At 43.2% G+C, this 15871-nt stretch overlaps 1 protein-coding gene across 11 annotated transcripts in view; it reads left to right on the forward strand.

The window, feature by feature from the left end:
• The window catches only part of VWA3B (von Willebrand factor A domain containing 3B), a 227901-nt gene extending 213784 nt beyond the window's left edge, over nucleotides 1-14117 (forward strand). For 7 of the 11 annotated variants that reach the window (XM_027620414.2, XM_027620420.2, XM_027620417.2 and 4 more), the window contains 5 exons: nucleotides 55-192; nucleotides 2305-2405; nucleotides 13018-13197; nucleotides 13484-13630; nucleotides 14057-14117. In XM_027620414.2, the coding sequence (XP_027476215.2) occupies nucleotides 55-192; nucleotides 2305-2405; nucleotides 13018-13197; nucleotides 13484-13532 (468 nt within the window). In that variant the 3' untranslated portion in view covers nucleotides 13533-13630; nucleotides 14057-14117. Of the gene's footprint in view, nucleotides 1-54; nucleotides 193-2304; nucleotides 2406-2636; nucleotides 2741-13017; nucleotides 13198-13393; nucleotides 13631-14056 lie in introns of those variants that run through there. The other 4 variants (XM_027620415.2, XM_027620416.2, XM_027620419.2 and 1 more) reach the window with 4 other exon arrangements.
• Nucleotides 14118-15871: the final 1754 nt, after the last annotated feature.

Genomic DNA, 15871 nt, shown 5'->3' on the forward strand with positions numbered 1-15871 from the left:
GCTTATAAGATCGACAAGCAAAATATTTGCTTTGATGTACATTCTCATCTACAGGTTGGAGATTATGTCTTTGCCAAAATTGTGATACCCAACGGATTTGACTTCTATGTCCCTGCCATTGTCATAGCACTTCCGAATCAGGATGTGGCCGACGATAAATTCTACACAGTTTTGAAGTGCAACAACCGGAGAGTAAGTACTTTCATTGAGGAAAGGGCTTTCTCACTAGGTAGAAAGTGGCTTCCTTTCCCCCCCCCCCCCCCACCCCATGCCTCGCTCTTTCCTGGCATTGCCGGATGTCCTGAAGGAATGACTTGCCTAGCTGCCCCTGTTCCTACTCCTTACGGTTCGGATTCTGCCCACTCTGCAACACAAAATCTACCCTCACCGAGGTTGCCACGGGCTCCTAACTCCTTCATCGAATGGCCTTTTTGGTTCTCCTTCTGCATTTGACAACTGGGGAGACTCACTCCAGTTCTTTAGTGTCCTCCCCAGCTGCTTACAGCACCTTTCTCTCTCTCTTCCTTGCCTGCCTCTTCTCAGCCTGTTCTGTTCCCCTCCCTGGCCTCCCTATGAATTTCCCTAAACGCTTTAGAAAGCCTCTTTATCACACACACGCACATGCACACCCACGCGCGTGTGCGCGCACACACTTCTCATCAACCTCAAGGACAAACCCAGACTGAACCCAGTGTGGCCCCGGCCCCATGGAAGGCTCACTGCTTCCTGACTACAGTGGGCTTCTCCAAGCCCCTAGTCTTTCCCTCTTCCTGGACCATCCTCCCATCCTCTCTCTGCAGAAACTCCTGTTACCGGAAAGACTCTGCCCAACTGTCACGTCCTGCTGAGGCCCTCAGGGTTCCTCTGCACACTATACTTCCCCCTTCCCACACTGGCTTCCTCACCAACTCCCAGTTCCTTAAAGGCAGGGACTGTGGCCTATTCATCTTTGTAGCCCCAGCACAGGCCTCTGATGAAGAGAAGGTTCTCAAAATTGCTTTTTAAATTACTTAAATGAATGGCATTTCTAATGGAAATAACATCGTCTTGATGGGCCATTTAATATGCCTGGAAAATAGACTGGGAAGCAAAAAGCAAGAAGTAAAATACTAGTGGCTAGCTTTATTAAGCACTTATTATGTGCCACAGGTACTAATCAGGTACTTTATATGTAATGAACAATTAAATGCTCAAAACACTGTGAGCAGGTACTATTATTATTCCCATTTTCAGATAAAGAAACCGAAGCAGAGAGGTTAAATCACACACAGGGTAAGTGGGACAGTGGGCATTTGAACCCAGCCAGTCTGGCTCCATGGCCTACACTCTGAATCTCTGTGCCCAACTGCCTAGTATAAGGAATAAAAAATATCCAGTCAGTTCTTGCCTATAGCATGAGGTGTATCCATCAGGAGAGGGGTCATGGTAAATGAATTTTAGAATTAAAGGCAAAGAGTAAAGACCATCAGAGCCAATGGCCCCAGAAGCAGTTTCTAATCTGACAGAACAGAACAAGAAGGAGAAAGGGGTAGCTTCTCATCAACCCAGAAGAAAAAGAAAAAAAAAAAAAAAAACTTTAAGACAAAATAGACTTTCGTGGAGCTGTTTGGATGACAGTAAAAAGCAGTCTAGAGGGCAGTGGGTGGCAAGTTTTCTGACATGAGGCACCACTCTGGGGATATCTACTAGGCAAAAGAGGAGAAAGCAAATTAAGAGACTTTTGAAGAGATGTCCCTGGGCACGCCCCAGCGTGTGGGGAGAGATGAAGCAGTTGTCCTAGGATCCCTGAGAAAGAGCCTCAAAGTCCAGGCGGGACCTTGGAATTTACCCCAGGGCAGTGAGGCCCTGTAGACTAGAGGGGCATGGTCAGGGGCGAGATACTGAAGACAGTTCTGGTAGAGAGTCACGGGGTTGAAGGTGGCACACTTGGCAAAGGGTGGTGGTTATAGTTTCTGAGTCTAGGAAAGAGATGGCCAAGGCTGAAGTAAAGGTAAATAGGAAGGTAGCTCTGTGGAGGGATGTGTGGGTGTGATGCGCATGTGCATGGGCAGGCACGTGCATCTTACGTGGATGGCCTCACACGTGATCCAGGATATGGAGAAATGACCGGGAGGACTCATCGATGACTTTTACTTAGCATATAATTATCAAACCAGACCCTGCCATTTGACTGCCCTCTTAAGTGTCATCCTGAATAGGATAATGGCTAGCAGCTATTATAATGGATCAAGCTGAAATAAAATTACATCTAAATTGTGGACATTTCTGATTTAAGTTGCATGAACTCTTTTGGTATTTTTACAGGAATTTTGCCCTCGGAGTGCACTTATTAAGATCAGCCAAAACAAGTATGCTCTCTCTTGCTCTCATATAAAATCACCCCCAATTCAGGAGGATCCAAAAGTGTAAGTAGGCCCAACTTTTTATACTCCCTGAACTTTATTTATATCTTTGCACCTTTAATCTGTTTCTGAGCTGGGATTCATGATCTCTTAATACTTGGGGAGGAAAGCAGAGGTGGAGGACCTGCTGCTTAAAATGTAGTTCTATGATTATTATTCCTTCGATATCACACCTCTCACTTGCTGGTTATTTGTCTATCTGGTTCTAATCTCAAATGCAACATTATTTTACAGACTCTTCAGAAAAACACTCAATCCTGTTATGAACTTGAAGGAATTATTCCCCTTTTATTTGTAAAGGTTCAAGGCCTTCTAATGAAGTCTCACCATAAAGCAAAGGTTAGATTAAGTTGCAGTTGGGACCAGTCAATTGTCTGCTTCTCCCCTTGCTGGGGAGTGAGAATGTGGTATTGGTCCTGGCTTGTCTGTGCCCAGGTGAGCAAGGGTGGGTGGGTGTGTGGCAGTTTCCAGTGGCTACAGTGGGGTGAATACCTTTTCATCTGAGGAAGTAGGATTGCTAAAAGCTGGAAAGATAGATTAAAGCAAAGTCAATAAGAAGAAGTTGAGGCCTAGAAAGCTGGCAAAAACTGAAGTCCATGTGGCTGACAAGGGGCATCGCAGCTGGAGTCAGAGCCATAACCTTGGAGGTGAAGGTGGATTTTGAGCAAGGGTTAGGGAAAGGGATCCTGGAAACACCCTCCAACTTCACTTGGAGTTTGTAGGTTGTCTTGGGTGCCAACCTTCATTCACCTGATGGCATCACCTTGCACTTCATAAACAGAAACCATCAGACATTCTCTTCTCCACTTCTTTTTCCCCACCTCTAGGCTTGTAGAAACCCCTGTCTTTCCCCCTGATGTCAAAGTACCTTCTCTCATCCAAGGCTGACCTGACCACCAGGCTCCAGAGCCTGTCCCCACTACCTGATTCTTGCTCCATCAGTTATCCAGGATTCTCTCCTATCTCCCTAGCTCCTCTCCTGATTCCTTCACCCAGCCAAAACCCAAGTTTGCCTCCACTGTTTACACACATGCACACATGCATGCATACCCTCCCCCCTAGTCCTAAATCCATCGAGCTCCCTTGGTTCAGCAGTGTGATCTGGCATCCTCCCTCCCTTCACAGCCACGCTGTATGTAGGCAGTCTCATAGGCTGATGTCTCCCCTTGCTTACCTTCTCTTCCCTTCCTGAGGAGCCTTGGGTATTGGCTTCCCCCCTTACCCTCTTGTGAAGCTATGCCCACAGAGGCCACTTAGGACCGCTCACACGGACTGTGCATGCTGTTTCGGTGTGTGGTCTATTTGACTCTCTCGACCACCCCTCCTCCTTCTCTTGAGACCTGTCATGGCTCCTCCTCCCTCTGGATTTCCTCCCTGCCCAGTTTCAACCACATCCCTTACTTCCATGACTCCACTTACACTAAGGACCTCATATCTCCCTTTCCACCCCAGACCACTCCTGTGCTCCCGCATCGGAATCGTAGCCTCTCAGAGTGGGACCTGGGATGGACTTTGCTGAAAGCTCCCCCACTGGTTGTAAACTGCAGACTTGGTTGATAAGAACCAGGTGGAAGGGGCCTTGGAAGCTAAGACCTGATTTCCTATCCCAGCCCCACCCTCACTTAGTCTGCGCCCTTGGGCTGGTTGCTTATCATCTAGGAGCTTATTTGCTTACAGTGAGATTAAGGTGGTGTGAGGTTTGGAGACGGTCTGTGTGCTTGGGGTAAAGCAGATGCTCAGTCCATGGTGGGAATCCTGGTGTTTCCAGCCACCCACCTGAATGTACAGAACCTCAAATTCAGCACATCTAATACTGAAAGTATAGCTCTCCACAGACCCACTCCCATCTCTGCCTGCCCTGACTCCGTTCTCTCTGCCACCCGTCAGTCACAGAGTTGTCCTTGCAGAAATTTGGTCGTCGTCTTTGGCTTCTTGCCCTTCACCCACTACACCCCATGGGTCTCCCAAGTTATATTGAACCGAATTTGCAAATATTTCTCAGCTCTGCTGGACCTGTGCTATCTTAGGTCAGGCATCTCATTTCCTGAGGCCACTACCTTTGGCCTCCTGCCAATAGTCCCAGCCCTCTTCCCAACAGAGGGGCTGAGCAGAGGAATCTTCCTCACATGCAAATCTGCTCTGGCCCCTCCCCCACTTAAAAAATCCTTCAGTCTCCCTCCCTTGCCCGTTCTCATTCTAGTTTAGCCTCTTGTGGGTCTGACCCAGGCCTGTCCCCCCAGCCTCACTTCTCCCTAGCCACCCCCAACCAACCTCCCACAAGCCCTCTGCACATTAATCATACTTAACTACTACTAGCTTTTTCTCCATGCCATGCTTTTTCAGGGCTCTGTGCTGTGTATCCCTCCCTGGAATGTTATTCTTTGCTCTTGGCCTCCAGGGAACTCTAACGTTGAACTCAGGGGTCACCATCGCTATTCATGTTCTGAGACTCTAGCCATCCTGTGCACTGAGGTGATCCTACTGCATCCTGTAGAGGTTTTCATTACAGAAAATTTCCCTTGTGTTGGGCCACGTACTTTCTCAGTTTCTCACTCCTGTTAGGCACGTGTCCTTGAAAGCAAGTGCCAGGTTCTATCCACTTCTAAATTATAGTTGTCAAGGTCCAGCTCGTAGAATGTGCCCAATGACTATTTGAAGAATGAACCAGTGAACAAATAAATACTAGTGGATGCCCAGCATTGTTCCTTGAGAGGTGCATGGTTTCACAGAGAATCTTTCCTTAGGTATTATTGTTGAAAATATACACTACCATTCTTCATTCTCTTCTAGATGAGTATAATGTTCATTTAAAATTATAGCACATTTTTTGTTGATCTCAAAATCCTACTCAAACAAAATGATATCCAAATTATGGTACATTTTAAAGGAATATGAATAGATGTGTCTAGGTATTGACCATTTTCCCTAAATTCAACATTATCAATCCTATTTTAGAATTAAAATTCAATTCTTTCTGTGTTTTGAAAAGCCTGTAATTGTTTTCTATCTTAGTCCTGCCCTAGGCCTTATTTAAAGCTCTCAGCTGCTAATTATCTACCCTAGCTTCTAGGGCTTCACACAGCGAAAGTCTCCCCATGGTAACTTCCACTGTTGTTTTGCTCTGGCCACCTTTGTGCTAGCAAGAGACTGCATTTAATTCTCTTAAGCAGAGGTCACGTCCAGCCCACTAAGTTCAGAGATTAATCTGTCTCTCTTTCCATAATCAGAGCTGACAGGTGTGAGCACACAGACTGAAGGTGCAGGTCTTATTTTGTATCTCCACTGGGATTTCTTTCTGGTAGGTCCTTTCTCATCAGGAGCGCTTCCTAACTTGCTTTCTAAAGGTACCAGCTGCCTTTGGTTTGTCTTTAGTAAATCTTCACATCATTATACCAAATGAGACCATTAAAAAAAAAAAATCCTGGTGGGCTTTCTTCAGGGGCTACTTAAAGAAATGTGCTATAGCTTGCAATTCCAACAGAACAGCATTTGACTAAATTTAACTTTTAAAATATTGAATCCACTATAACCATTTGGGGTTGATCAGACAGGGGTATATGGCCCCAGGCATGAACTGGGATGCCAGACATTCAGCTCTCTGTCTTCTGCACCTCCACTTTTTCTTCTTTCTTGAGGCCTTCAGTCGTGGGTGACAGGGTATTTCCTGCAGGCCCCTCTTCTTGTTCCTAACTCAGGGCAACACACAATGAAAGACAGGAAGGGAAGTATTTGGAGGGTAAAGGGTTCAAAACTGGTTGAATATGGCCAAAGCTGATGCTTAGTTTTAGTTTCAGCTTAAAATTTGACACCTAAATGATTCTTGAGGACTTTGGTTCTCTATCATCCAGTAGGTTACCCATATTGCTAAATCCCAAATAACTAGTTCTTAAAGGAGAGAATGTTAGTATCACCACATTTACAATGTGAGATCAAGGGAGGCTCTTACTGGTTTGATTTTCTCTTTCCTCTGCCACATGATGAGTGCATTTTCTGGCAGCCCAGCTGAAGGAGGTGTGCCTTCTGAGAGTGTGTCCGATGGAGGGACTTGATTACTCTTGCCTTACCTACCTTCAGTGATGTCCCTGAGCTTTTTTTCTACACTTCGTAGCATAGAGATATCTGTTCTGAGTGAAAATATTCCCCAACCTGGCTATAACTTTCTCCATTTAGAGAATACACAGGTAATTTCTCCTAATTCCAAAGTGCAAGCAGACCAGGAGGAATTTCTCCCCACTTGGCATCCTCCCTCCTTGCTAGGCAGAGAGCTCCCAGCAGAGTTGTTCCCTGACTCCTCCTCTGGAACCTGTTCCTCTCAGAAGGCTGGGGCCTCCACTGGGGCTGTAGCAGGGGACACATGCCTGGTGGGTTTGTTGCTCTGGCTTCTGGTTTTCTCCAGTGAAGGGAAGTGCCTCTACCAGACATTACTCAATCACCCACTGAGAGGTTGGTTGAGTACAGGCTGGGGACTAGGTGCTCCTCCAGACAAGGTGCCTCTGGCAGGCCTGAGCTGAATCCCTGTACTTGGTGCCATGTAACTGGCTGGATATCCCTCCCAGCCACAGCTGGGATCCATCCTCCATTCTTGGGCAGATTACTTCTGAGTCTCCTCCTTAAGAAGACTCACTTGGAGGGAGTTGGATTTCTTGAAAAAATTAGCAACATTCTAAATGTGATCAGGAAAGCCAGATAGAACTAATCCTTTTCTCTGCTCAAAAAAAAAAAAAAAAAAATCACTGGACATCTGAAGGAAATGGGTGGGCACTGAGATCCTGAAGACAAGGAGTGTTCTCTTCTTGATGTGTGTTTTTAATTATGTGGCCTGGGGGACATGGCTGTGTATCAGTCTATGGGAGGGGAGACCACTCTCCTAGGGTTCAGTTGGGTTTTATCCGGGTCTGTGGTCAGCTCCCAATTCCTGAATATTAGCCTCTCATTGTCTCTCTCTGAACAGTTGAATCATTTTCCATCAAGCCATTTGGATTTAAGAATATGTCCCAAAGGAAATCATAATTCCATGTTGGTTAACATTCCTCCCTTCCTCCATGTAGTGTGGCCTCATATCGTCTTCCTGACAGCAGTGATATTAAGTGGTTGATTGAAACCTCGAGATTCAGTGCTGGCCATGACATTACATGAGATGAATCACTTCCCATAATCTTGCCCAGTCACTGCTGACTATTTTTCCCTTAGAAGGAGCTGTGCATCTGAAATCATTAAGCCTCAGTATGTCATTAGTTCCCTCGTCCCTTGTGGTCAGATTAGGAGCCCCATTTCCTAGACTAGAGTAAAGCCCTGAAAAATAAGCAGTTCAGTGGCAAACCCTATCTGTGAGTGTCCCATATTTTCTGGAGGGACAAATGCCATTGCCTATTTTCGGAAAGCGTGCTGTGGGGCCCTAGTACGGGAACAAGAGAGTGTTGAGAATCATAGAGATTTGTTAGCCCTGAGGGCCAGTGGTAATAGTTTGGATAGCAATAGCCTTTTGTATCAGTCTCTCCATTTTCTGCTCCCTCCATTGTTAAAACTCAGGGGCCTTGTGGTTTTTATAAAACATCAGGTCCCCCTGTTCTAAGACCAGCTTTCTGACAGACACTTAGGGCAGAAAAGAAATGAGGCCTCAGAGAACCAGCAAGAATAGCTGAGGAGCTGACACTAATCAAGTGAATGAAGTGGGTTTTGACCCAATGAGAGTGGGGAGTAGGTGCTCAGCACTTTCTTCCCTAAAGTGGAGCCAGCTGCATCTGAAGAACCCGTGAAGGCAAAGTGCTTGGCTTCCCTCAACTTACCCCTCCTCTCTGACACACACATATGTAATTTTGACCTGCTTATCACATTACTTAAACCTGTAACCTGAAATAACTAATAGGACGCTGAATTTTTCTTGGTTTTGGTACGAGATAAGACAAAAGAAAGCCATTTATTAGGGCCTTTCCAAGTGTGCTGATGGGTAACATCCACTGGCTAGAGTCAGGAGCATGGTCACCTTCCCCTTTCCTCAGAGTGCATTTGGGCCAAGCAGAATGAGGGTGCATGGTGGGGTGGGGGCATTGGATAAGAACGCTCACATCAGATTCACACTTACCCTGTTCCCCCTCCTGCAAGGGGTCATTTCCTTGTGGAATATCTCGAACTTGGTGGACATCAGTCATTCTGGAGAGTAAAATGTGGTAGCTGAGCTGCATCTGCTGACTTGATGAAAAGGCTTTTCCTTGATCAAAATCCTAGTCCACTTTTTATTCTGATCATGACAGCTTGCCTATGTTTGCTCTTATTCCAAAAGTATGCGTAGTTAATATAGTTTAAACATTAAAAGCAAAAAGAATAAACAAACAGCCATAGTTCCACATTTCAGAAGTAATCACCATTTATATTTTGACATATATCCTTCTAGAGTGTATTTTCTCTGCTATGTTGATTATTTTTCTTCAAAATAAAAATTTTTGTTTCCCCTTATCATTTAGAACAGTTAAAAAAAATTTTTTTAAATGTGGAGTAAGTGACAATCCTACTGGAATTCTTTTCCAGTAGGCAAGTATTAACAGTTTGATGGAAAGTTTTCTAGTTATCTTTATGTGTTCACAATCTTAATAACAACAGGAAAATGTAACATATTATTTGTGACTTTTTTCCCCACTTAATATATTACTTGCATTTTGGCATGACAAGGACAACTTTTATTTCATTTTCCTACTTAGAATGTAATTATCCAGGTGGTACATGATTTATGTGACCAATGCCCTACTGAAGGCTAGACATGTGTTGCTTCTTGAGCTTTCCTGCTCTTCTTCCTGGGTTCTTTTCATGATCGTCTTCCTGGTATCCTTCAGGTAGGCAGGTCAGCCTCACTTCTACCTTCATCTTTGGGTGCCTTTCTCGCTACTTTCCATTCCTCCTTCTTGTTGCTCTTCTTTCTGAGAGGTTATAGGTGGTTGACTGGACTGTGACTGGTCCTGATACCTGGGGAACAGAGGACATCTCTGAAAAGTAAATAGAACATATCAACTTAGTATGCTTGGGAGGGAGGGAACAGTGTGAGGGACAGTTGATGGTAATGTGGTAAGTAGGTTTTTATGTTATTTTTTATTTTTATTTTTTAAAGATTTATTTATTTGAGAGAGAGCGTGCAGGCGGGGGTGGGGGCAGAGGGAGAAGGGAGAGAGAAAATCTCAAGCAGACTCCCCACTGAGCGTGGAGCCTGACGTGGGTCTTGATCTCATGACCCTGCGATCATGACCTGAGCCAAAGTGAAGAGTCTGATGCTTACTCAGCTGAGCCACCCAGGTGCCCTGGTAGGTAAGATTTTAGATTTTATAGAGCAGGTATGGTGTTACAACCTTGCTGTGTGATTTTAAGATGAGTCTCTGAGGGGGCGCCTGGGTGGCTCAGTTGGTTAAGCGACTGCCTTCGGCTCAGGTCATGATCCTGGAATCCTGGGATCAAGTCCCACATCAGGCTCCCGGGTCAGCAGGGAGCCTGCTTCTCCCTCTGACCCTTTCCCCTCTCATGCTGTTTCTCTCTCTATCTCTCTCTCTCTCAAACAAATAAATAAAATCTTTAAAAAAAAAAAAAAAGAAAGATGAGTCTCTGAGAACCCAGCCTCACAAAACTTACACATCCACACAGGTGCTGGCCTCCTATTTCAAGATAATTTTGTTTGTGTCCTCCTGGGATGCTTTCTCCAATGTTACTACAGTTGCTTGTGACATTTTTTTTTATTGTGGTAAAATACACAAATCATAAAATTTGTCATTTTAACCATTTCTAAGCATACAGTTCAGTTGGCATTAAGTACATTCACATTGTTGTGCAACCATCACATGAGCCACCCCCAAATTTTGTCATCATCCCAAACTGTACCCATTAAACACTCACTCCTCATTCCCTCTCTACTCCTAGCCCTTGGCAACCACCATTTTACTTTCTGTCTCTCTGATTTTGACTAGTCTTTGTGTATCATATAAGTGGAATCACACACTATTGGTCCTTTGTGACTAACTTCTTTCACTTAGCATAATGTCTTCAAGGTTCCTCCATGTTATAGTGTGTGCCAGCATTTTGTCCCTTTTTATGGCAGAATAATATTTTATTGTATGTATATACCCCAGTTTGTTTATGCATTCACCTGTTGGTAGACAGTTGTGTTGCTTCCACCTTTTGGCTATTGTGTGTAATGCTGCAGTGAACATGAGTGTCCATATCTGTTTGAATCCCTATTTTCCTTCTTGTGGATACATACACAGAAGTGGAGTTGCTGGATCATACAGTAGTTCTATTTTTAATATTTTGAGGAGTTGCCATGCTGTTTTACACACCAGCTTTGCCACTTTATATTTCCACCAACAATGTACAAGCGTTCCAGTTTCTCTATGTCCTTGCCAGCATCTATTATTTTTTGGTTTTGCTTTTTCTTTTCTTGATAATAGTTATCCTCATGGAGGCCATTTTTTAATCCCTCTTGTGAATTACCTCTTGAGTCTTTGCGCCAATCCTTGAAAAGTATCACGTGGTGAATCTTGATCCTTTGAAGAGGAACTTGATTGATGTAATTTTCTTTTTAGAAATAACTAAAAATCTTCTCCCACTCTTAATTTTTTCTTTGTTAATTTCCAAAAGGATCTGAAGCAGCAATGGTCAAAAGTTATTCAGAGTGAAGCCTGGGTGCTCAAGGTGACAGATACTGATTATGGGAACAAAATAAGTTTTAACACCAGGCAACTGGTGTTAAAGGCCTGAAAAAGGCAAGTTCCCAAAACAGTGTGCCATGAGGGCATGGCTGGAATGAAGTTATGATGTTCCCAAGATCCCTTCTTTGAAAGATAACAGTTCTGGATAAATAAACTGATCAATATATTTTCTTTTATTTTTTTATACCCTTTGACCAACATCTTCCCATTTCCCCCACTCTGTCCCCCAGCCCCTGGTGGCCACCATTTTTTCTCTGTTTCTATGCCACATATAAGTGAGACACACAGTGTTTGTCTTTCTCTGACTTATTTAACTTAATGTAATACCCTCAAGGTCTATCCTTGTCACAAATGGCAGGGTTTCCTCCTTTTTTATAGCTAAGTAATATTCCATTGTTTATGAATTTTATATGTTTATGGCACATTTTCTTGATCCATTCGTCCACTGATGGACACTTAGGTTGTTACTATATTTTGGCTATTGTGTACAATGCAGTAGTGAACATGGGGCTACAGATATTTCTTTGAGATAGTGATTTAGATTCCTTTGGATGTATACCCAGAAGTGGGATTGATGGATCATATTGTAGTTCCATTTTTAACTTTTTGAGGAGTTTCCATACTGTTTTCCATAGTGACTGTACCAGTTTACACTCCCATTAACAGTGTACAAGGGCTCACTTTCTCCACATCCTCAATACTTGTTATCTCTTGTCTTTTTGACAATAGCCATCCTAACAGGTGTGAGGTGATAGCTCCTGGTGGTTTTGATTTGCATTTCCCTTTTGATTAGTGACATTGAGCATGTTTTCATGTACCTTTTGGCCATTTGTATGTCTTTTTTTGTAAAAAAAAAAAAAAAGTCTGTTCAGGTCCTCTGCCCATTACTTAATCAGATTATTTGGATTGTTTTTTTTTTTTCAGTAATTAATAACGTTTATTCTGCCAGATTATTGATATTAAGTTGTATGAGTTCCTTATATAGTTTGGACATTAATCCAGTATCTGGTATATGGTTTGTAAATATTTTCTCTCATTCCTTAGGTTGCCTCTTTGTTTTGTTGTTTGGTTCTTTTGCTGTGCAGAAGCTTTTTAGTTTGATGTGTCCCATTCATTTTTGCTTTTGTTGCTTGTGTTTTTGGTGTTGTATCTAAAAAATCATTGCCAAAACCAGTGTAGAGGAGTTTTTCCCCTGTGTTATCTTCTAGGAGTCTCATGGTTTCTGTTCTTATTATGTCCATTTCATGTTAATTTTTGTGAGTGTTGTAAGACAGGAGCATGTGGATTTCCAGTGCTTCCAATTTATTGAAAAGTCTATCCTTTCCCCATTGAGTATTCTTGGCTCCCTTGTCAAATATTAGTTGATCATGTACATTATATATTTTCTAAATGGTAAAACTAGCTCTATAACTTCCTAGTCATATCTAATGTCAATTAAATTAAAAATCACATCATTTTTTAATTTGGAGTACTTTTTTCTGATGGTACACCTAGAGTAATTAGGGAAAACTAAGTGTAGAAGAGTGTTTCTCCTGTACAAGCTCCAGTGCAGTATGTCAGGAGTGAGCTGGACTATGATGTGGCCAAGCTTATCATCCTGGGGTGGACACAGGTCAATTCTAAGGCATGTCAAGGAATTTCTTGGTCAGGAATTGTTGCTTTACTCACTGACTTGGTCAGGACAGGGTTCAAATGACATTAGGTTCTCTGTACTACATGAGGCTCCCAGACATCAAAGATCCGTGGAAACGAACTGCATGGAATAAAGCCCAGCCCAGACTATCAGACCCCATGGGACTTCTGCGACTCCATTCCATAGGAAGAAGGCCAAGGGACAAAGAGCTGAGAAACACCACAGGGCTGGCTTGGACATCTCTGCAGACACAGCAGCCAACAAGACCAGGGTAACGCTGCTCTCTCTCTCTCTGTAGGGAGGATGTAACAACGAAGAACTCTGCTTTCTTAATACGTCCACTCAAAGAAATTGACACTGGGGATTTACAAGAGCTAAGACAGGAGAACCCTAGAAAGAAGAAAAAGAAACCTGCCAAGAGGCTGCCTCTCCAGGAGATGGTGTCCTCGGACTCGGATGACTCTTCTCATGGCATCAGGTCCCAAGAGTCTAACCCCAAGAAACACCCCCAGCCCAAGGTGGGAGGGGGACGACATTGCCTATCTCTGGAACACCCTGAAACCTCTCTCAAGAATAGTGCACTTGAGGTCACTCCCCAGTTTCCGGGCCAGTTTAGTTCCCAGTACAGCAAAAACTCTAACACCCTTAAATAATGCTGACATCTACCTTCTCAGAGAAGGTTCTCGGCCCGGGGTCTAGGAGTCAGCCAGCCACGCCATTGCTGCCATACCCCCACCTCAAGCAGCCCTGCCCTTCCCTCCTAGAACCACCCACAGCAGCAAAGGGCTGAGGACCATTGCTGAGAAACCTTAAAGCAGTCTAGTGGCAACTATGTTTAAGAGAGCCAGCATTCTTCTAGGGCTGCCCAGACCTCAGCCCCTCATCACTGTGGAACTAGCCCCTCTGCTGAGGTAAGGCTGCCCTTCATTCTGCCCATTCCTATCCTGTTTGTAAAACAGATACACTTACCTGTTATCCCCCACCTGGATCCCCGGTCTGTTTGTGGTTATTGGCTCTGGCTTTTTCCATTCTTTTTCCTATTATTTTCCCTGTCCTCACCACACTATACTCAATCTTTTGGTAAATTCTACATACCCAGAAGTTGAATCTGATGAATTAGTGTCATAGGATTTTCAGCTTTTTGGGGGAAGTTAAGGTAGTTATAATCCAAGCCTGCAGTCTTGTTTTAAATTGATTAATTTATCTGAATTAGGAATTTTCATGACTTAATGTTAAGACTGAAATTAAGACCTAGTAACTTGTCTGAGATCTGCAAAACAAAATTATTGATTTCTGGCCATTTTTATTGAGCCCTTCCTAATTATTTTTGTTTGTAGTCTGTTGTAGGTACCTCTAATTGAGCGTGGAACCAGAATAAAAACTCTTACATTGGAAACATTTCAAAACTATTGTATTATTTATTTATTACTGTTTTCTTTGAATACATGTTAGCAATAACATAAAAGTATTCACTTCTTTTTATTAATTTCTTAGTAAAATTAGCTTCACTAATTTCAAAAATGAAATAGCTCTCCCAAATTCTCTTTTTCTAGTCAGTAATAGCCCCAGGGCTATATAATAATAGGGTACAGATTATGCATAAGAAAAATATTGGATGCTTTTTGCAAAGAGAAAAGATAGATTTTATAGTATCAGCAAATTTGCAACCTAATTAAAAATGGTGTTTATATACCTGAAAGCTAGGATATCACCAGGATTATGGCAAGGAAATTAAAGGAGAAATCTATCTCCAAAAATAAGAAAGAAAAAGAGAAATCCACTCAGCATCAGGGTAAAAGTAGTAGTGTAACGAGGAAGGAGTTGAAAAGTGGGGAAATGATCCAGAATAAGGTGTGAGATAGTGTGTGGAGAGGCTTGCTGCCCACCCCCCGAACCCAGAGGTTTCTTATAGGCAGAAAAGCTCTGGAGTAGTCATCAGGTTTTGGTCTGTACAGTGGAGAACTTGTGGGGTAGGGAAGAAACCATTCATCAAGTCATATTCATTTGTGCTTGCTTGCAAGCCTTCATGTAAGTCTGCCTGCATTCCTTCAATTATTTAACAAGCAATTGAATGTTGATGATATGCCAGGCTCCAGAGAGATACTATCAGACATTTGGAAGATACTTACCTTCTCTATCCTACCTCTCTTCATCTCCACTTTATTTTTGGACCAGTTACTATTGTCTGGTTTAGAGGCATGTGCAGGGAATGAACAACTGACAAATGTACACAAGAAGACCTTGTTAATATTACATTACAATGCATGATATTCTCAGTGACGTTAAGTGATATATGCTGGGGGAAATCACAGTAAGAACAGTGTATTTCTACTTCCAGCTGGTGTGGAATAACAGGAACTTGATTTCATTCCCAAACCCCTGCTTGATACAATTAAAACACCAGGTAGAATGTATGTAACCACAGTTTCCAAAACACTGGACATAGGCAATGAAGTACAGTGATCTCTGAGAAACAAGTGAGGTAAGCCCCATGAGTGTGCCGCTTACTTCCCAGAGTCAGTTTCCACACTGCAGCAAAGGGAGCAGGAACCTAGGCAGAGCCTGGTACCTTCAGCGAATGGAGGAGATGAAACTAGGATTCTGAGAAGACCAAGGCAGCTGGAGTCTACAGGATAGAGGGCTGGAGAGGAGAGAGCTACACAGAGAAACAACTCCAGGCATATGTAGATAAACCCCCTTGAGTTTTCATCTCTATTGATCAGTACGTGGCTGTGAGGAAACTACTCAAGGCTGGAGAAAGAACTTTTCAAAAAGGTTACAGGGAACAATCCCTATAGCTCACACAGGGCTGGGAATATCTCCTGTTTCTTCCAGTCAGGGTATAAAACAGATATCTTTATTTGAGAGGCCTCAGGTGGAGTACTCAGAAGAGGTTTGCTTCAGTTGTGGAACAAAATTGGCCTTAGGCTAAAAGCTTCTCTGGTCCCACATAATAAGGCTTTAAAGCAAGCCCTAGAGGAATCAAACTATTTCCAAGTAACTTGTGTCCCAAAACAAAGCTCAAGAATAATTGTAGGGATAAAAAAAGACCACCCAATAAAGTAAAATTTACAGTGTCTGGCATTCAATCAAAAATTACCAGGCATACAAAGAAGCAAGGAAATAAGACCCATAATGAGGTGAAACTAACT

This window comes from Zalophus californianus, chromosome 8, assembly GCF_009762305.2.
Source record: "Zalophus californianus isolate mZalCal1 chromosome 8, mZalCal1.pri.v2, whole genome shotgun sequence".
In the NCBI taxonomy this organism is placed as follows: Eukaryota; Metazoa; Chordata; class Mammalia; order Carnivora; family Otariidae; genus Zalophus; species Zalophus californianus.